The 22,016-nt window shown below is 37.3% G+C and overlaps 1 protein-coding gene across 2 annotated transcripts in view; it reads left to right on the top strand.

Annotated features, from left to right (window-relative positions):
* Positions 1-19,130, top strand: part of LOC132392240 (protein boule-like) — a 98,119-nt gene extending 78,989 nt beyond the window's left edge. Inside the window, exons 10-12 of one of the 2 annotated variants that reach the window (XM_059966077.1) lie at positions 2,567-2,665; positions 5,950-6,060; positions 18,972-19,012. In XM_059966077.1, the coding sequence (XP_059822060.1) occupies positions 2,567-2,665; positions 5,950-6,015 (165 nt within the window). In that variant the 3' untranslated portion in view covers positions 6,016-6,060; positions 18,972-19,012. Of the gene's footprint in view, positions 1-2,566; positions 2,666-5,949; positions 6,061-18,971 lie in introns of both variants that reach the window. The other variant, XM_059966076.1, reaches the window with a different exon arrangement.
* Positions 19,131-22,016: the final 2,886 nt, after the last annotated feature.

Raw genomic sequence — 22,016 nt, 5'->3', positions numbered from 1 at the left:
GTTCCGGAAGACTGGAAAAATTGCAAATGGTATTCCACTCTTCAAGAAGGGAGAGAAGAAGAAGAAGGGAATTATAGGCCATTTAGTCTGAACTCAGTGGTCAGGGAGATGTTGGAGATGATTGTTACGGATATGGTTTCTGAGTACTTGAAGGCACATGATAAATAGACCGTAGTCAGCATGGTTTCCTCAAGGGAAAATCTTGTTTGATGAGTCTGTTGTAATTCTTTGAAGAAATAACAACCAGGATAGACAAAGCAGAATCAGTTGATGATGTGTACTTGGATTTTCAGAGGGCCTTTGACAAGGTGCCACATATTCTAGCATAAATAAAGCAGTGGCTGACCGGCAGGAGGCAAAAGGAAGGAGTAAAAGGAGCAGTTGTTTGGTTGGCTGCTGGAGACTAGTGTTCTACGGGGGTATGTGTTGAGACCGATTCTTCTTACATTATATGATTATTTGGATGATGGTTACAGTGTCAGGAAGTGTATGGTCATGCACTTTAGTAGAAGAAATGAAAGGGTTGATGATTTTCTAAAAGGAGAGAAAATACAAAAGCCTGAGGTGCAAAGGAAAATTGAATCTGCTGTGACGAAATGGTGGAGCAGACTCGATGGGCCAAATGGTCTAATTCAGCTCCTATGTCTTGTGGTTTAAAACAACCTTTCTCAACCTTTTTGCCCTGGAGAAACCCTTGAAATAATTTGTAGGTCTCAGGGAACCCCTGCATAAAAATTACTATATCTACAGTTTACGATAAGTTAGCGTGATCAGTAAGTTGGAGATAGAATAATCCAAAAATTATTGTCTGGTTGGTTTTCAGTAAGACTGGAGACTTTCTGGTATCCTTCCTCAATCTCAAGCCAAAGCAGTAATGGAAACATTTCAAGATTTCCCTTTGTAACATGATTTTTCCAAACATACCGTGTCCTTTTAAATCCAAGAAACTTGTGACTAGAAGGCAAAACGTATTCTCCAGCCCCTTGCAGAGACGGTTCAAGTGATTTTCTATGATGAAAAATGTCTGCTAAGTAAGCTAGTTTTTGCAGCCATTCTTCATCATCAAAACATACAGCAAAATCTGGCCTCCTATTTTCTTGAAAGTACTCTTGCAGCTCAAACATACTGTTGGAGAACACTTCCTCTGATGAGGCACCTGATTTCTGTATGTAGCAGGAGATTGGTCACTCTTTGTCCAGGTTTTCACCGTTTTTTTTAAACATTCTCGAGTAAACTGATCTTTGTTGAATGAAGTTAACCATTTGTATAGCATCATCCAGAACTTTATTCATTTCATTTCCAGGAGTTTTTCACATCAGCACCTCTCTGTGAAGAAAGCAGTGTATTGTAACAAAGTCAGGATTTTCCTTTTTTTTTAACAAGAGAGAAACAAAACTTTTCGTTGAGCCAGCCATTGATGTGCCATCTTCAGTACAGATGCCACACAGTTCTTTAAAGCCAGATCATTTGTTTCCAGATATGAAGAGAAAATATTAAATATATTTTGGCCTTTGCTTGTTTTGGGCAGCCCTTTGCAACAGAAAAAGTTTTCCTGAATTTCACAATCATTTACAAACCTTACCAACTTGGATCACCAGTCCATTTAAAACACATTGATCAGGAGCTCTCATTGTAAAGACTGATTATTTTTTGTGTCTTGTTGCACTAGTGCAGTGAAGTGGCCTTATCAGAATTGTCCATAGGCCTAGAATCCTCCTCTTCCATCTACTTCCGTTTTTAAAATGAAAATTTCCCTCTTAATTTTCTACTACACCAGTATCATTTGTTTGCTCCAATAAACTAGTCAGTGGCATGTGTGGGGAATTTGGAGGAAGTAATTTGGGAGGGAAAGGCTGACATCACAGCCCAAGTTGGGCAAGTTCATTCAATGCTTGAAAAATGCATTTCACGCTCCTCATCAGCCTACCAGTCTCCCTTCCATGCAATACCGAGCTCACCAATTACCAACAGCTCCCCCTATCTTGAGAAAAAAAACTGAGAATGAACTCAACCAAATATATATGGTCCTGTTGCGCACTACCATAGTGGGCTGAGAGACCTCTAACGAGATTGCTCACAGGGCAGCACTGCCCACCACTGTGAGTGTTATCATCACACACTGCAAAGTTGGAAAAAAATGTTTTTTTAATCACGATCTCTCACAAAACACTGGTCTAAAACATAAGAGCTTCAAATGCCTGATAATTGTAGAAATAATCATTGATTAGTGACAAGTCTTGTTCAGGGTAGTAGTACTTTCTGTTACACTTATAATTCATGCAATATATTTGTTTGAAAGCAGAAAATAAATTCATTCCTCCTTGCTTGACTCTTGCTCACTATATTTTTACTGACTTGTTTGATGCTTTGTTCATATTTTCATCTTTTATTTGTAAGATGATAGGGCTTATAATTACACTTGCAATTTTCCTTAGTTTAGCTTCATTTACAAAGTGAAGTAGGTAACTTAATATACAAACCTCACTATATTTTAGCTTATGGTAAAATGGTGTTTTTAGGTCATTTATACTAAGTTAGTAACTGGTTTTTTTTAATTTGCCTTTAGCCCTATGCTGATCACAGTGTTCAAGCACCATACCACCAGGTTTATACCCAAAGTCCCATGGCAGTGGCAGCCCCTGTCATACAGCAGGAACAGGTGAAGGTAGGAAAACATTAACTTTGAGCTATTTCTAATGTCTCCTGAGCAACTCCAGATCAATGTGGAGGAAAGTAATCAGATAGTAAAAATATGGTGTGCTTCCTCTGATGTTATCTTCCTATACAACTACTCTTGATTAATGATTCCATGTGCAAAGTGGTATAAATATTGCTAGAATGAGGCAAAAGCATATGTGGTATATATTTTTATCATCCTCTGCTTCGTGTATAAATTTGTGATTTGCTATAATTATAAGGCAGTTATTTCAGGCAATATTTCAGGGCAGTTGCAGATTTAATTAACATAGAGAATAGTATGACTCCTTTATTAAATTTATATTGAAAGCAATGGATGGGAGAGCTAAATAAAATAAATGGGGAATAGTATCAAGAGAAAAATAAAAATAGGAAAAGTGCAAAAAGAAAAGTCTTTAAAAACCTGTTAATTAGCTATATGAAAGAATGATAGTGGATATTTTTACCTTTTGGGGGTACTTAAGTTTCACTTTTATCAAACCATTAAAAGGATAGCTCAGTTTAATTTAAAAATCTGATGTGTTAGGTGGACATATAGGAGAGCAGTATAAATTAATCATTGTTCAAAAGATTTGTATATGTGATGGCTAACTAAACTGAACCATGTGGAAGCTGTAACCTGGGAGATATACAACTCTTTATTTAACGCAGCAGATCGTCTGTTAAGAATCTAGAATATCTCCTGACACATTCTTTTATACTTCTTAAACACAAAAGTAACAACAAACAAACAACTACAATTTTTGAATTTGAACTGAGTAACACACATAAAGTACTGGAGGAACTCAGCAGATCAGGCAGCATCTGTGAAGATGTATAAACAGTCAACATTTCGTTGAGATCTTCATTATGAAGGGCCTTGATAATATGTCTCATCGCAAAATGTTGACTGTTTATTCTTCTCCATTACTATTGTTTGACTTGCTGAGTTCTTCCACTATTTAGTATATGTTATTCTGGATTTCCAGGTTCTGCGGAATTTTGTGTTTTTGAAGATAGATAACTTCTGAAAAATTAAAAAAAAAATAATTAAGATGGACTTTACTAGAGAGAACAATGTTATTAAACTCAAAAAATCTCTGAAACTGAAACCAAATTCTTAATGTATGTTTAATAATGGGATTGAGGTCTCGACTACCAATCTTAGAAAGCAAAAAAGGAAGAGGAGCTCCCAGTAAAGAGGCCAAACAACACCCCTTCACCGAGTTTTTCTCCGAATCCACCCACCAGTCTGAATAATGAATCCAAAACAAAATATGTCATATAACCATATAACAATTAAAGCATGGAAACAGGCCATCTCGGCCCTTCTAGTCCGCTCGGAACGCTTACTCTCACTTAGTCCCACTAGCCCGCACTCAGCCCAAAACCCTCCATTCCTTTCCTGTCCATATACCTATCCAATTTTACTTTAAATGACAATACTGAATCTGCCTCTACCACTTCTACTGGAAGTTCGTTCCACACAGCTACCACTCTGAGTAAAGAAATTCCCCCTTGTGCTACCCTTAAACTTTTGCCCCCTAACTCTCAACTCATGTCCTTTCATTTGAATATCGAATTTTAATTGCTGAGTAATACATTCTAAAATTTGGCAAAACAATACCACCGTGCTTTTTTTAATTCCTCTAATCCACCTAACTGTTTTTTATTGGCTTATCTCCATTATGTCCTGTCTAAGTTTAGAAAAAATAAGTTGGACATTTGATACATTTTTAAAATTTGAAGAAACCTGGCGACCTTTTATTCAATATTTTCATATGGTTTGATTTACTGCTCTTCCAGTTACTTTCTTAAAACTTTGGATTTGATCAGAAAATCTCTCTTTTTTCTTGCTTTTACTCTCAGTATGGGCTGCCTAGTCCCTTTTTTTCCTCTTTTTCTTTTGTTTGTTTAGTGGGAGTTTTTTTGTGTATATAAAAATTATAAAAGTTTCTTTATCTTTTTTCTTCTTTTCATGGAATGATAAGAGGAGAATTGATGATCTTATTTTTTATTATATGCTATTAGATTAATACTATGATCTTGATAATGTTTATTTTACCTTTTACATGAATTGTTACCGATTTAGATATTTGAGATAATTCTCCTCTTGTTTATATATGTACTTTTTTTAATTAATAAAAAGATCAATAAAGAAAAAAATTTTTGCAAAATTATATTTACAATATTAGCACAGCCTAATTAGCAGAACTGCTTTGTTTATTTAATATTGGTTTCAAAGCTGAATGCAAACTCCCAGATGCCAAAAATATACCTCTTGTTAGATAGCTTCCTGAATATACAACTAGCCAGCATATTAAGTGACAAAGCAGACCTGTCCTGAACAATGCATTGAATGGTAGGGATATGCCTTTAATGATGCATTAGAGAGGGTCTGATCTCAATGATCAGACCCTCACAATGTCCTCCACCCAGTGATTGGTTTCAGTAGCCTTAAAATATGACTCAATGTAGGATGCACTATATTTTTAGAACTTTAAAATGCTCAAAGAGAGGAAAATTTCAGATAATTTTGTACTGTTTTTGTTGATGAAAAGTTAGTATTTTCCAAGGTGAATATTAGTGTTATGAAAAATATTCAAGTATTATAATGACCGCTTTAGCAAAAAAAGTCTATTTTTCCTATAAACTCTCTTGCCTTGATTCTAAGTAAAACGATAAAATGTCATTGTAAAGAATGACTATCCAAATTATAGTGTAGAAAACTCCAAATTACTATGCAGCATGGTAAAGAGTTACAAAGAGATTGAGTGCTGAAGAAAGGAAAGCATTGCTGTAACCGTTTAAGTACTTTACAGAATCTAGATTCATCTATTTTCGGTGATTATTCATCTGTAAGTGGTCTTTCATATTCACAGATGCTGCTGCCATATCTTCTGCTGTCCTAGTAGCAATGTTTACAGTCAGTAACATCCCAGACATGAAGGAAGGTTCTTAAACTTTCTTGCAATTAATTTCAGTAATAATGAGGAGAGTGAGAGCATTACGTGACTTCATTCACAGTTGTATTTTGCAAACTGAGTGTTGCCCCATTAGATACTATAAAAGTTAGCAAAGTAATAAATTTATGGTGACTTTTACAACCACTGACAGAGCATGTCCCTCTGCTGCAGAAGGCCCTGTTTTGGGAAGCTGCAATCTGCAGCAGCCTACTTAGAGAAACAGCCTTCTGATATTATAGATCCAAGGAAATTACTTTTGGCCAGCTCACCGTTTGAGTAGTCCCACTCACCCATTGTCTTCTATTAGGCCCAGCTGCTGTACGTGCTGGTTGTTGAGACTGCTGTTGTTGGTCCTGTTCTTCCATCCAAATGAAACATGCAATAATAACACCTATGATAAGCATAGAGCTTTCTGAGGGTAAGTAAGTTCAGTAATAGCAGAAAAAGATTCAATACTTTAATTATCTGAGTAATCCTCTGCACAGAGTGATGTTAGGTCTTATGAATCAATAACTTGAAGATTAGTGCACCTATAAATATTGCTTTAAAGGCTCTAGGATTAATCCTGCTCATTTTCACTGCCAGCCTAGGCTCTGGGTGAGTTTTATAAGTGGTTTTAAAAGTAGTGTTGCCTTTTAGTCCTAATTGGTACAAAGGATGTTGGTATTTAACAAACTGAAAAAACTTGAGTGGTTAAGCTACCTGCATTGTCTCTGCTCGACAGGATGAAGTAAAATGTTATCTTTAATGGATTGAAGGGCTACAGATATTACAGATTTGTTGGAATAAAGGAATACTCCACAAACCTGTTGTTTAGTTTAAATAGATTATTAATAGTATAGCAAGTGAATAAAGCTGACACACATATATGACTTACCAAAAGATATTCAATAAGATGCCCAGGGATATGCATGATGGGCAATAATGTGATTGATAAAAGTGAAACAAAGGACTAATTGTTCATCGGCATAGCTTGATACTTCTCACAGTCATTAAAAAAGAATCGTTTTGATGGTATGTAAGAAATCTATAGATTGTTGCTCTATACCATTTAGAATGGTGACAAATGGCATTTGTGGGCTAATGTATTTAGATAATCCTCACAAGAGAATGCACAAGTGTTAGGTGTTACATACACACAGCCCTGGGAAAAGTACCTCTTATGTGCACGCAACACTAAAAAGTTTCAGCAACAATAGAACACACCTGGAGTCTGCTTTTGCTGTTAACAAACACTATTTTATTAGTAACTACGTAATATAGTAACTTAAACCAGGTAAACCAAGGGTTAGCCGTGTTATGCATATATAGGTGTAAAAATAAAGTTCCCAAACTCATTCAAGCTCAGGTGGCAAGAGTTACAGTCTTACAATGGTATGTAAGAAAGTTCTGTCCAGTTCATTCCTCGAAATTTGAAGTGGGAGAGAGATATTTGTAATCCAAACAGACATGGGTCGTCGATCTTCCCGTTGTCCTCCAAATTCTCACATGAACTATCACCAACAGTAGCTTAGCACAAAGGGGACCATCTTCAAGGGAACCACCACCCAGGCAAGGGTCAACACACTGGTAGATTCCACAAGGTTATCCCAATCACACACAGCATGATAGCCACTTACCCAGTTCCACAACATACAAAACAACTCCAACAGTGATTTGCCACAGGGGTGCTTTTCTTCAGTGAAGTACCACACCTAGACAAAGGGTAAACACACACATGGTATTCACAAAAGTTTTCCCCTCACCAGAGAACCCACTCCTGCAGATTAACTCTTGACAAACACACTTTCGTATCCCAATGGAAATAAACTCACCCTCGGGGCTACTTAGAGAGAGAGTCCAAACAGTGATCTCTTTCTTCTGTTTCAAACCTTCCTCTCTGCAAGTTTCTTCTAGTTGCAACAACTTGTGAGAGTCATTTATCAATACTCTGGATCGATCTCAACTCACCCCTTTGGGCTACTGAAAGTCTAAACCAGCGACCGACTCACTGGTGTCTTCCATTGATCAAATCGATCTTGACTCTCACTGTGTGTGTCTGTGTGAAAGTCATCTGATCTTGCCTATTCAAAATAAGCCATGTATTTGCATAAGCAATTGATTGTTCATCAACTAATTCCACCTCTCTCACCGTAATAACCAAGCAATTTTGTAATCAATAGAAATCCAACAGTGTCCAAAAGTCAGTCTCATTCACTCGGCATTTTAAAGTGACAGTCCACAGAAAAAATTAACCCTAGGGGTAAATAACATAGGATACACAAAGCTTGAATAGTACATCTATAGATCTCTGGAGGAATGAAAGGGAATTAGATAAGCTGGTTAGAAATGTGCACAGATGATTTCTTTCTGTAAGCTATCTTTCATTCTTCTGAACTGTAGAAGAGGGAGGCCTAACCAACTCAACCTTTCCTGTATGACTGTCCTGCCATCCTAGGAACCAGTATTTTCCGCTATATTTTCTGTAAGGCAAGTCTTTTTTAAAGTTAGACCAAAACTGTACACAGTACTCTTGTGTGATCTATATAATTGCAGTAAGACACCTTTACTCTTGTACTGAATGCCTCAAGTAATAAAGGTCATTATCCCATTTGCCTTCCTAATTGTCTGCTGCACTTACATGTAGCTTTCAGTATGCTCAAGGGCAGTCAGGCCCTTTGGAACATTTCCTAATATCACCATCTACTTCTTGTTGGATGTGCTTGGAGCCTGAGAAAAGAGTTCTCATGTTTTCAGATTAGCTTTACATAATGTGACATCTAAATAATTTTCTTTGTGTTAAGATTTAGGTTTATTAGCCTTTTAATACTATGGGGTTTCTGAATTTGTGTTGATGGCAGATCCACTGTTTTTTGAAATACAGATTTCAAATTTTCAAGCTGCTTTTTATATATTTAATCTGACTTTCGACTAAATGAAGTCACTGTATTATGTTTATGTGGAGACATCTGCAGAATAATAGCTGAAATACGTGTCAAAATTCACATTTCCATCCCACATTAACACATTGCACATACAGACCAGCAACTGCACTGTTGCAGGAAAGCAGAAATGGCTGTTTTTATCAAGATGAAATTAATGCAGGTCCATGTTTGGAGATGGGCTTTTGAATATGATAGTGTCTTATTTAAGTATACAGCAGAGGAATCTCCAGAGAGTAAAGCTACACAAAGTGCTAAACAACCATTCAGAACTATTGATGGTTAGGAATCTTGTTTGCCACTCTCTTCCCGCTTCCCCCCCAGGATGCCAGTTCCTACATTGCTCTTCTACCAGGACCTCAGCATGCTCCTTGGACCGTGCATAGGGTCTAGTTCCCACATTCTTTCAATTGACCCAAGCTCCACTGAAGTATTTTACAACTTATCCCATTAACTGGAAAATCTGTTATACTAAAAGGTTAATTAATAATGTGTTGGGAATATTAAAAAGCATAGCATTCAGTAGTTTAGAAAATTTGCTTATCTGACACCATCACAGTCCCAAGCATGCCACAGTATTGATGTTTTTCCAAATATAAATAAAAAGAAGTGAATATACGCTCAATGACTACTTTATCGGGTACACCCGTACACCTACTCATTAATACAAATATTTAATCAGCCAATAATGTGGCAGCAATTTTGTGCATAAAAGCATGCAGTTATAGTCAAGAGGTTCACTTGTTGTTCAGACCAGACTTCAGAATGAGGAAGCAATGTGATTTAAGTGACATGGACCTTGGAATGATTCTTGGTGCCAGATGTTATAGTTTGAAGAATTAGGCCATTTGGCCCATCGTGGGTGATCCATTTCCCCTCTCAGCCCCCATCTCCTGCCTTCTCCCCATATTGTTTCATGCCCTGACCAATCAAGAATCTTACCATCTTCTGCCTTAAATATACCTAAAGACTTAACCTCCACAGCTGCCTGTGGCAATGAATTCCACAGATACACCACTCTCTGGTGAAAAATTTCTCTTCAACTCCATTCTAAAAAGACGCCCCTCTGTTTTGAGGCTGTCCTCTGGTCTTGGATTCTTCCCACTATAGGATACATCCTTTCCACATCCACCCTATTGAGGCCTTTCAATATTCAAGGTTTCATTGAGGTCACTCCTCATTCTTGTGAATTCCAATAAGTACAGGTCCAGACCCATCAAATGCTCTTCATATGACAAGCCTTTCAATCCCAGAGTCATTTTTGAACCTACTTTGAACCTGATCCAATGGCAGCAAACCCCTTCTTAGATAAGGGGCTCAAGCTCTCACATTATTCCAAGTGAGGCCTCCCCGCTGCTTTATAAGGCCTCAACATTACATCCCTGCTTTTATATTCTAATCCTTTTGAAATGAATGCTAGCACCACATCTGCCTTCCACACCACTGACTCAAGTATTGAATTTTCTGTCCATTTAGGAAACGGTCAGAAGTCTTTCTTCTACCGAAGTGCGTAGCCATACATTTTCTGACACTGTATTCCATCTCCCACTTCTTTCCCAATCTGCTCTGCCCAAGTCCTTCTGTAGCCTCTCTACTTACTTAAAACTACCTACCCCTCCACCTGTCTTCATATCGTTTGCAAACTTAGCAACAAACCTATCAATTCCATCATCCAAGTCATTGATATGTTAAGTAAAAAGAAACAGTCCCAGCTCAGAACCCCGTGGAAGACCACTAGTCACCAGCAGCCAACCAGAAAATGCTGCTGTTATTCCCACTCTTTGCTTCCTATCAATCAGCCACTGCTTTATTCATCCTAGATTCTTCCCTGTAATACCACGGGTTCGTAACTTGTTAAGCAGGCCCATGTGTGGCAGCTTGTCAAAGGCCTTCTGAAAATCCAAGTACACAACATTGACCAATTCTTGTTTGTCTATGCTGCTTGTTATTTCTTCAGAGCTCCAACAGATTGTCAGGCAAGATTTTCCCTTAAAAAAAACCATTCTGACTACAGCCTATTTTATCATGTGCCTCCGAGTACTCCAAAACCACATCCTTAATAGTCAACTCCATCTTCCCAACCACTGAGGTGAGACTAACTGGCCTATAATTCCTTCTGCCTCCCTCCCTTCTTGGAGTGATATTTGTAATTTTCCAGTCAACCAGAACTTTTCCAGAATGTAGTGATTCTTGAAAGATCATTACTAATGCCTTCACAATCTCTTCAGCCATCTCTTTCAGAACCCTGGGGTGTACACCATCTGGTCCAGGTGCCTTACCTATCTACAGATCTTTCAGTTTCCCAAAAACCTTCTCTCTAGTTATGGTAACTTCACACATTTCTGCTGCTTAAACTTTTGAACTTCCACCATATTGCTAAGTGTCCTCCATAGTGAAGACTGATGCAAAATACTTATTCAGTTTGTGTACCATTTCGCTGTCCCTTATTACTACCTCTCCAGCATTGTTTTCCAATGGTCTGATATCCACTCTCATCTCTCCTTTACACTTTATGTATCTGAAGAAACTTTCTATCTCCCATTGTGACTTGTAAACCACTTCTTTGGTACTGTTTGGGGGTTTGTGTATAACTCCCATCAGGGTCTTTTTACCCTTGCAGTTCCTTAGCTCTATCCACTTCGATTCAACATCTTCTGACCCTATGTCACCTCTTTCTAATGATTTGATTTCATTTTTGTTTTAACCAGCAGTGCTACACCATCCTCTGCCTACCTGCCTGTCCTTTCTTTGCAGTGTGTATCCTTGGATGTTAAAATCCCAACTATAATCGTCTTTCAACCATGATTCATTGATGCCCACAACATCATATGTGCCAATCTGTAACTGTCTACAGGTTCATCCACTTTATTCTATATACTGCATGCATTGAAATATAACACCTTCATCCTGTATTCACCCTTTTCAATTTAGTCCTTTACATTGCAACTCACCCTGTTGACTGCAATTTTGCCCTATTAATAGTCTTTCATCACTACATGTTGCCTTGGTTTGTAAACCAGCTACCTCATATTCACCAGTATTACTCACCTTTCCTACAATACTTCTTGCATTGAAATATATGTAGTCACACCATGCTTGAACTTTTGATTCTTTGTCTGAGGTCTTAGCAGCATCTGCCTCCACAAGCCCTGATGTATCTTAACAGCCACACAAGTGTGCATGACTGACATTAGTTAAAAAACTGTTAGGCAACAGTCTTTAGTATTATTTAAGCAGCTAGTGACCCAAATAAATAAAGAGAATCCTGGCTATTTCTCATTAGTTTTATTTTCTCTTTAAGAGTTGTTCCCAATTATCGGCTGCCACGATTAACTAAAGGCCCAATTAACTGTAATCTTCTGTATTTGGAGAAGCAGAGTCTGATTAGAGCCTTATTGAATTCTTTGAGCATGTGACAAAGCACATTGATGAGGGTGGATATGATGTATATGGATTTTAGTAAGGCTTTGATAAGGTTCCCCATGGTAGGCTCATTCAGAAAGTTAGGAGATAAGTGACCCAAGGAAACTTGGCTGTGTGAATTCAGAACTGGCTTCCCCACAGAAGACAGAAGGTGTTAGTAGATGGAGAATATTCTGTCTGAATGTCAGTAATCAATGGTGTTCCACGGAGATCTGTTCCAGGATCCCTGCTCTTTGTGATTTTTCGACATGACATGGATGAAGGCATGGGAAGGATGAGTTAGTAAATTTGCAGGTGGCATGGAAGTTGGTAATGTTGAGGATAGTGTGGAGGGTTGTTGTAGTTTGTAATGGGGCATTGACAGGATTTGGAGAATGTGGATCTGGGCTGAGATGTGCAAATGGAGTTCAACCCAGAAAAATGTGAAATGATTCATCTTGAAAGGCCGAATTTAAAGGCAAGATGTACGGTTTATGGCAGGATTCTTGGCATTGTGGAGGGACAGAGGGAATCTTGGGGTCCATGTCCATAAATCCCTCAAAGTTGCCACACAAGTTAATTGGGTTATTAATAAGGCCTGTGGTGTGTTGGCCTTCCATTAGTTGGGGGGGGGGGGGTGGAGTTCAAGAGTCAAGGTAATGTTGCAGCGGTATAAAACTTTGGTTAGAGCACGCACTGAATGTTTAAAGTTCGAAGAAAAGTTAATATCAAAGAACAAATAAGTCACCATATGTTATCCTGAGATTCATTTTCTTGCAGGCATTCACAGTAGATACAAAGATACAATGTCATCAATGAAAATCTATTCACAAAGGAGACAAACTGCAAGTACAAAAAATGTAACAATAACAATAAATAAGTAATAAATATATTGAGAACATCAGTTGTATAGTCCTTGAAAATGAGTCCATAGGTTGTGGATTCAGTTCAGTGTTGAGGTGAGTGGAGTGGTCTACACTGGTTCAGGAATCTGACAGTTGAAGGGTCATAAATGTTCGCAAACCTGGTGGTGTGGGACCAAAGGCTCCTGTACCTCCTCTTTAATGGCAGCAGCAAGAAGAGAGCATGGCCTGAATGGTAGTGGTCCTGATTATGGGTGTTGCTTTCTTGTGACCGCGTAAATGAGCTCAATGTTGAGGAGGGCTTTTCCTGTGATAGACTGGGCAGTATCCACTACTCTTTGTAAGCTTTTCCATTCATGCACATTCAGGATACTCTGCATCTATAGAAATTTTGTCCAAGTTTTAGAAGGCATGTTGAATCTACAAACTTTTAAGAAGAGGTGGTGCTGCGCCTTCTTTGTAATGGCATTTGCATACTGGTCGCAGGACAGATCCTCTGAAATGATAATGGCAAGGAATTTAAAGTTTCTGACCCTCTTCACCTCCCAGCTCCGGATGAGAACTGGCTCAAGACCTCCAGTTTCCTCCTGTGATCAATAATCAGCTCTTTGGTTTTGCTAACATTGAGTTGAATATGTCATTGTAGCTGTACTTAGATACACAGTAAGGAGATGTTGTTACCAATCCAAAATCATTGGGGTTTACAAGTGAGGAAATCAAGGATCCAGCTGCACAAGGAGGTTTGAGGATGAGGTCTTGGAGCATATTGATCAGATTTACAGAGATAATAGTTTGATTGCAGATCTGTAGTAAATGAAAAGCATTGTGTTTAGTTCTGGTCAGTCACCTCATTATACAAAGGATGTAGAAGCTGTAGAGAGCACACAGAGTAGAATTCCAGGATGTAACCTGGACTAGAGAGCATATCTTATGAAGATAGTTTAAGCGAACTACAGCTTTTCTCTTTGTGATGAAGGAGGATGTTGGTGTTTTGATAGAGATGTATAAGGTGACAAGCTACATAAAAGTAAATAGCCAGAGACTTTTTCCCAGGGCAACAATGGCTAATACAATGCGACATAATTTTTAAGGTGATTGGAGGAGGATGTCAGAGTTAAGTTACTTTTTTATGCAGTGTGGAACGCCTGGTGGATGGTGCTAAAGGCAGGTACATTAGGGGTGTTTAAGAAACTTTTAGATAGGCACATGGATGATAGAAAAGTGAAGGGTTATATAGGAGGAAAGGGTTAAGTTTGAACATAGAATAGGTTAAGGGGTTGGCACAACATTGTGGTCTAAGGGGCCTATACTTTAATGTTCTATATTCACGAGAAATTAATTCTGCCTTCAGGTTCTAGTGTCCATGTCTCACTTCACCAATACCTTCTATAGAGTTGTAAATTGATACTGTGAAACTGGCATGGATCGTTAATATTCCTGTCAGGCTTCTGTGTTTTGTAGAGATGGAATCATGCAACAAGCAAATGATTATTGAATGACTTGATGGCTATTATGCTGAAAGATATGTTACTTTACGGGATGGATGCTAGAAAGTAATTATTGTCAATAATAGAAGCTGTCGAAGACAAAGTATACATGATAAAAAGATGATATAATTGTTGGTACAGTAATTATGCATTGCATGATCCTGTTTTGCCCACTTGATGGTTGCTATCAGAGTTTAATGTCACTGATATATGTGAAATTTGTTTTGTGACAGCAGTACAGTGCAATACATGAAATAAGCAATAAATTAGCATAAGAAATATATATTTAAAAATTAATTAAGTAGTGCAAAAAGAAATAAAAATAGGTAATGTTCATAGATTGGTTCATCGTTCATTCCGAAAATCTTGTTGCAGAGGGGAAGAAGCTGTCCTAAAATGTTGAGTGTGTGTAGCTCTGCTTTGATAGTAATAAGATCGCATGGCCAGGGTGATGGGGATCCTAAATGATGGATGCTCCCTTTTTGAGGCATCACCTTTTAAAGTTGTTGTCAGTGCTGGGGAGGCTAGTGTTCATGATGCAGGTGGCTAGGTTTGCAAGCCTTTGCAGCTTTTTTTCGATCCTGTGCAGTGAGCCCTCCATACTAGACGGCGGTGCAAACTGAAAGCTCTCTATCGTTTATCTGTAGAAATTTGCTAGAGACTTTGGTGATGGCTCCTCAAACTCTTATTGAAACATACCAATATGTTGGGTCAAGGATAGATGTTGACACCCAGGATTTTGAAACTTCTTTAATTATCATGGCCCATGAGGTGTTGGAGAGAATGTTACATGGGCGACAGTAACCAGTGGCAAATTGATCTTAGATTATGGTCTTCCTCCCTACCAAGCCCCCCCCCCCCAATCTATCTATCTATCTATCTGTTTCACTCTCTCCCACACATACCCTTGCAATTTGAAATGTGCTAGTAGGCAGTATCTTGCATTGGAAGACCAATAAATTTTAGGCAAACCTAAGTGCGCTTTTAACTGATAATCTTCAGCAACAGTTGACACGGACCATTACGTGATTTTCATTTTGCAGTATCTTCTTTTTTTTTACCATTTCAGGGATCTTTTTCCCTGCAACATGGAATCATAGCTGAGGCAACTATGAAAGGAACAGTGCTTCTTTAAATGGATGCATAAAATAAGTTATTCTGATATATATTTCTAGTGTAAACGAGGGCATCATGGTAGCACACAGTGATGCGTAAAACCTGTAGAATTTTCTCTATTTCTGTATAAATATGACCTAAAATGTGATCAGATTTTCACACAGGTTCTAAAACTAAATAGAGAACTCAATTAAATGAATAACACAAAAGTATTATACTTGTTCATTTATTTATTGAGAAAAATGATCCAATAATACATGTATTTGTTGGAAAAAGTATGTAAATCTCTGAGGTAATGCCTTCTACAAAAGCTATTTGGAGTCAGGTATTCCAGTCAATGAGAGGAGGTTGGAGGTATCGATTACAGAGGTGCCCTGCCCTATAAATAGACATACAAAGTCAGAGCCTGCTCTTCTCAAGCAAGATCCATTTATGTACACCATGCCTAGATCAAAGCAACTTTCAGGAGGACCTTAGAAGAATTGTAGAGATGCACGAAGCAGAAAAGGGCTACAAAAGTATTTCTAAAGACCTGACTGTGGACTGATGAACACTAAGAGAAAGTGTCTACAAATGGAGGAAACTCAGTATTGTTGCTACTCTCTCTAGGAGTGGGCATCCTGCAAAGATCACGCTGGCAGCACAGTGTGCACTGCTGAAGGAGAGTAACAAAAGACCTGCAGAAATCTCTAGAACTTGCTAAAGTCTCTGTTCATGTGTCCACTCTAAGAAAAACACTGAACAAGAATGGTGTTCAGAAAAGGACATCACAGAGGAAACCACTGCTCTCCAAAAAAACTTTGTTGCATGTCTCAAGTTTGCAAAACATCACCTGGATGCTTCTAGGACAATGTTCTGCAGACAGAGGAGACAAAATTGAACTTTTTTGGTGGAAATTCATAATAGCTATGTTTGGAGGGGAAAGTGCACTGCATGCCAACACCAAAACCTCATCCCAGCTGTGAAGCATGGTGAAAGGAGCAAGCATCATTGTTTGGGGCTACTTTACTGCCTCAGGGCATGGACAGCTTGCAATTGTGAAGGATCAATAAAACTTAATAGAAGTTCGATAATGAAACAAGACACCAGTTTTGTAAGAAGGAATAGCCTAAAATTCCTCCAAGCCAATGTGCATGACTGATCAACAGTTACCAGAAACGTTTGGTTGAAGTTATTGCTGTGCAAGGGGGTTACACCAGTTACTGAAAAGGTTCACATACTTTTTCCAACAAATACATTTTTCTCAATAAACAAATGAACAAGTATAAAATTTTTGTGTTATTTATTCTATTGGGTTCTCTTTATCTAGTTTTAGAACTTGCGTGAAGGTCTGATCACATTTTAGATCATATTTATGCAGAAATAGAGGAAAATTACAGGGTTCACAAACTTAGTAGCATCACTGTAGATGTTAACACCAGCTGTAAGATCAGGGTTCAGTCCCGACTGCTGTCTGTAAAGAACTTCTGGCTGTGATTGTGGATTTCCTCTTTGCGCTCCAGTTTCCTCCCACAATCCAAACATGTACAGGTTTGTTTGTTTATTGAGATACAGCACAGAATAGGCATTTCCATCCTTTGAGCTGCACCACCCAGCAACCTCCCAATTTACGCATAGAGCTATAGGAACATACAGTACCGAAACAGGTCCTTTGACTCATCTAGTCCATGCTGAACCATTTAAATTGTCTATTACCATTGACCTGTACTGGGACCATAGCCCTTCATATGCCTACTATACAAGTACCTATACAAACTTCACTTAAACTTTGAAATCGAGTTTGCATCCACCACTTGTGCTGACAGCTCGTTCCACACTCTCACAACCATCTTGATGAAAAACTCCCCTCATGTTCCCTTTAAACTTTTCACCTTTCACCCTTAACCCATGACCTCTGGTTATAGTTCCACCCAACTTCAGTGAAAAAAGCTTGCTTACGTTTATCTTATCCATGCCCTTCATGATTTTGTATCCTTATATAACATTCTGTAAATCTATGTTCAAAGGAATAAAATCCTAACCTATTCAAGTCTTTCCTTCTAAACTCAGGTCCTCCAGACCCATCAAGATCCTTATAAATTTTCTCTGTGCTCTTTCAACCTTATTTACATCATTCCTGTAGGTAGGCGACCAAAACTACACACAGAACTCCATATTAGGCCTTATTTATGTCTTAAAACAACTTCAACATAACATCTCATCTCCTATACTCAATACTTTGATTTATGAAGGCCAATGTGCTGTAAGTTTTGTTAACAACCCTATCTACCTGTGACACCACTTTCACCTAATTATGGATCTGTATTCCCAGATCCCTTTGTTCTACCACACACCTTAATGCCCTTCTGTTCACTGTGTAAGATCTATCTTAGTGTGTCCTGCTGAAGTGTAACACCTTGCACTTGTCTGCATTAAATTCCATTTGTCACATTTTCAAGCCATTTATCCAGCTGATCCAGATCCCTCCACAAGTGTTGGTAGCCTTCCTTGCTGTCCACTATACCCCTAATCTTGGTGTCATCCACAAATTTGCTGATCCAGTTAACCACATTATCATCCAGGTAGTTGATACAGATGACGAACAACAACAGATCCAGCACCAGACCAGTCCTAGCCTAATCACAGGGACAATTTACAATGACCAATTAACCTACCAGCCTGTATGTCTTTGGACTGTGGGAGGAAACTGGAGCACCCAGAAGAAACCCATGTAATCATGGGGAGAACATACAAACTCCCTACAGGCAGTGTTGGGACTTGAACCTGCATTGCTGGTACTATTGTGCTGACCACTGCTACTGAGCTAATAGTATGTTGTGTGCATGCTATGTTGGTGCCAGAAACATGGCAACACTTGTGTCTGCCTCCAACAAGTCTCAGACTGTGTTGGTTGTTAACACAAAGCAATGCATTTCTTAGTGTGTTTTGATGTACATGTGACAAAGCTAACCTCATCCAATCAATCCAATGTCGATAAATGCAGTTGATAAAGCAGATTTGATTGCCAGAAGCACTTGCAGTCATGTACAGAGGATGAGTAAAATGGCGACAGTTACCTTACTATCAAAGTTTATCTATTTGAAATGAAACAGTCCTTGGAGAAACTCAGCATGACCATAAACCAAAAAGTCATCTATTCCTTTGCCTCCACAATTGCTGCTTATCCTGCTGAGTTCCTCCAGCAGTTTAGAATTTTCTGTTCCAAATTCCAGCATCAACAGTTTTGGCTTCAAAACTGAAACAACTCAGATCAGTAGGCATCTAATAAGATAGAAATATTCAATATTTTACGTCACTGACCTTTTATCGGAATTCCGTTTCTATATTTTGCAATAATATGATTTTAGAAGTAAATATCAGAATTTTGCAAAGTTAGTTTTCCAATTATTTGAAGGTATCTTTAGTAATCGCTATTTTCTGAGTCCAGTTTTTGACAACAACATTTAGTTGTATTTTGGGGTTAGTTGGTGCCATGTATATTAATATCACCAAAGATAATAAGCATGATTGTCAATCATATTTAAAATATTTTTCTTCCAGGAACCTCGGTTGCATCCTGTCAGAAGAAATTTTTCCCAACCTCCACCAGTTGGGATTAAACCTCGTTATACACGCAGTCCTCATTACCATATGAGAAAGGAATATAGAGCAGAAGATTCTATACTTACTCCGCCTTCATCAACTGAATCTGTGAAGTAGAAGAATTTGCAATACTATTGTTAAAATTCATATGTATGAAAGAAGGCAAGATTATTGTCTTAATTCTCAAAAGTGCAGTTAAGAAGTGATTCTCAAAGATATAAAAATATAAATGGTTAAATAGTGTAAGTTTAAATACACTATATTGTAAATCAGTAGAAAGTTAATGTTATCGAACATGCCACAGTTAATATGTCTAAGTATGTCTGCATTTTATACTTCAAACTGAAGAGATCTTGCAGTGTAAGTAACCAGTATATTTTTAAGAATCATGGCAACAATGTGAATTCTTAGAAGTTGCAAATAATCCAGACCAGGCATAATACGTGGCTGTTGGTGCAGAGTAGTGGTTATGCAGATTTTGAGAAAAAGCGGGAGATGAAAAGGAGAATTTTATTTAATAAATAGAAGGAAAAAAGCCACAGTTTTGAAGCTTGAATGAGGCACCTCTAATTTTTAAGAATTTTAACGTTTACATGTTTTTACACTATCTCCTTTGTTTTATGTCTTTTCCACTTACATGATTTTTTAAAAACGTCATTTGTGTTATGTATCCTTTATTTATAGTAACTTTGTTTATATTATTTATGTGAAAGTTTAAATTATAGTATGTTATTTTAGATTAGATTCTTTTTACCCTTTCTTACAGTTACTTAAGAGTTACTTATAGTGTAAGGCTTGAATAAAAGCCCCGAATTTTGGACCATTTTTGCACACAGTATTTTTTTATTGTGTTGCCTTGATAGATATCCTAAAATGTCAAGTTTTTACATAGGTAACCAATTAATGTAGTATAATGTTGAAATATTACTGTTTATTGTAGTTTAGATTGTTGTAGCTTAAGTATAGTTAAGTAATTCTTAGAATTTCAATATATAAGATAATTTGGTGCATCCTAAATAATCAACTGGCATTGTAACATTTCAGTGCCTTAATATTTCACAATAAGCAGTAGCATCTTTGGATGCATGTTCTATTCAAAATAATTTTACAGATTTGCTAATGGGTTGTCATTTACTTTGTTAAAAATTGGTGGTATCCGATCTTTTCAATGTGATGATTAGTATACTCTTGAGACCATGGAGTTGATTTATAACTATTCCTGCAAGAAAGGATGTGGCATCGTTGAGTAGGTCATCAGATTTACACACCATCCAAATTTCTTTTCTAGTAGAGATTCATTGGAAAGGAAACGAGAGCGGGAATAAATAAACAGCTGATGTTACTGAAAGTTTTCAACTAATCCCCACTCTAACCGCTCATTGATACAAACTTGCTATGGCTGCTTTAGGGCAGTGTCCTGGGTGTACTAGGTATTTTTTAGGTTATGTTCATTATTTGAAGAGTTAGGTTTTGTATTCTTATCTTACCACTTAAATGGCTGAAAACAACAATTATAACTACCCACTAAATACTAGATGTATCACATTCCTGTAATAATTATTTAATTTTGCACATAGTTTTGGTTAAAGCTTTCCCCCAACCCGCCTCCCTAAACATATCGCAAATTTTAGCATGTTAGTTCACACTAACAAGCTATATTCATTGGAGTCCATCTTGTTTCAATTGGAGAGCCCTTTTTAGTGCATTTCAGCCCACTGGCTACTATGCAGCAACAAAGAACAATATTGAAAACAAGCTCCTGCGAGGAATTTTAATCAGTTTGTCATGTGATCTTAGCAGTGATACAGAAATCAGCTACTGATTTAAGAGTGGTGAAAAGATATGCATGGTTCCTATAATTAATTTCCATTAAGGAATTAATATCGTATTGACAAATTCTTGGATTTCATATGGGCACATTTATCTAAGTTCTTTAATATTCAAACTGTGTCTGCAAATAGTTTCATTGAAAAATGTGAAGCACAGTTGCTTGAATAAGAGATACATCTGTCATCTTGTAGCTCAAGGAAAATGCATTAAAAGATGCCAAATAGAAATACCATATCTTGGATATATACTTAATGTTTGTTATTTAATATATTTATAGATTCCTTTTGCTATTAATACCTAACCAATATGAGGTGACATCGTACAAACTAGAAGGTGCAGTTTATAATCTTTGCTGTTGTGAAGATTGACTGAAAATGTCAATTAAAATCCATTAACAAAATTAATATCAGTCTTAATTGTCAATGTAAATGCTTTGAAATTTCAGCAAGATGAGAAGGCATGTTACAGGATCAAGTAAATATAATGGTGAAACCTTCTATAATATCTTTTAATGAAACTTAAGAAAACACCTTTATTGTGGCCAACCACTTAATTTTTTATTAGGACCATGTTAATCTAGGTGCAGTTGTAAAACCACAGTCTTTAGGGAAAGTGAGTTGTGTCCTTTGAGTAGCACTGCTAAATTATTTCAAGTATCCATAATAACTAAATTTGTCTTCTATGATATTTGAAAGTGTTATTTAGACTGGCAGAGGCAATACTAAAAGCATTTAGAATATAGGAGCTTTATTCTTCTATGAACTTGAGCTAGTAGGTATGTGATCTCTGATCCATTAAAATTTATTTTCTGTATGTCAGTGTTACCATGAGTAGAATATTAAAATAATACATTAGTTTGTTATTACATCTAAGAAAAATGAAAGATAATTGTAGTAAAAATAATCAAGTTACAGTACAGAAATCAACCACTTTTACTATAGTTATTTTATTAGTAAATTGTTGAAACTTATTAGCTAACAATTCAAATGAACCAATATTAGCTGATGTCCACTGCCTATCAAATGTTCCCTCTTATCAAGAACCTAGTAAGGGATATTGTTATCCAAAAGAATCAGTGCATGCAAGTTCAGACACTATCCATTAGTTTGCCAAAACCAGGATTTCTTCAGACTTTAAAAAGTTATTTTATTTCCCAACATTTCATTGAACATA

The sequence above is a fragment of the Hypanus sabinus genome, chromosome 4 (genome assembly GCF_030144855.1).
Source record: "Hypanus sabinus isolate sHypSab1 chromosome 4, sHypSab1.hap1, whole genome shotgun sequence".
Classification (NCBI taxonomy): domain Eukaryota; kingdom Metazoa; phylum Chordata; class Chondrichthyes; order Myliobatiformes; family Dasyatidae; genus Hypanus; species Hypanus sabinus.
This window is presented reverse-complemented; position numbering and strand designations above follow the sequence as displayed.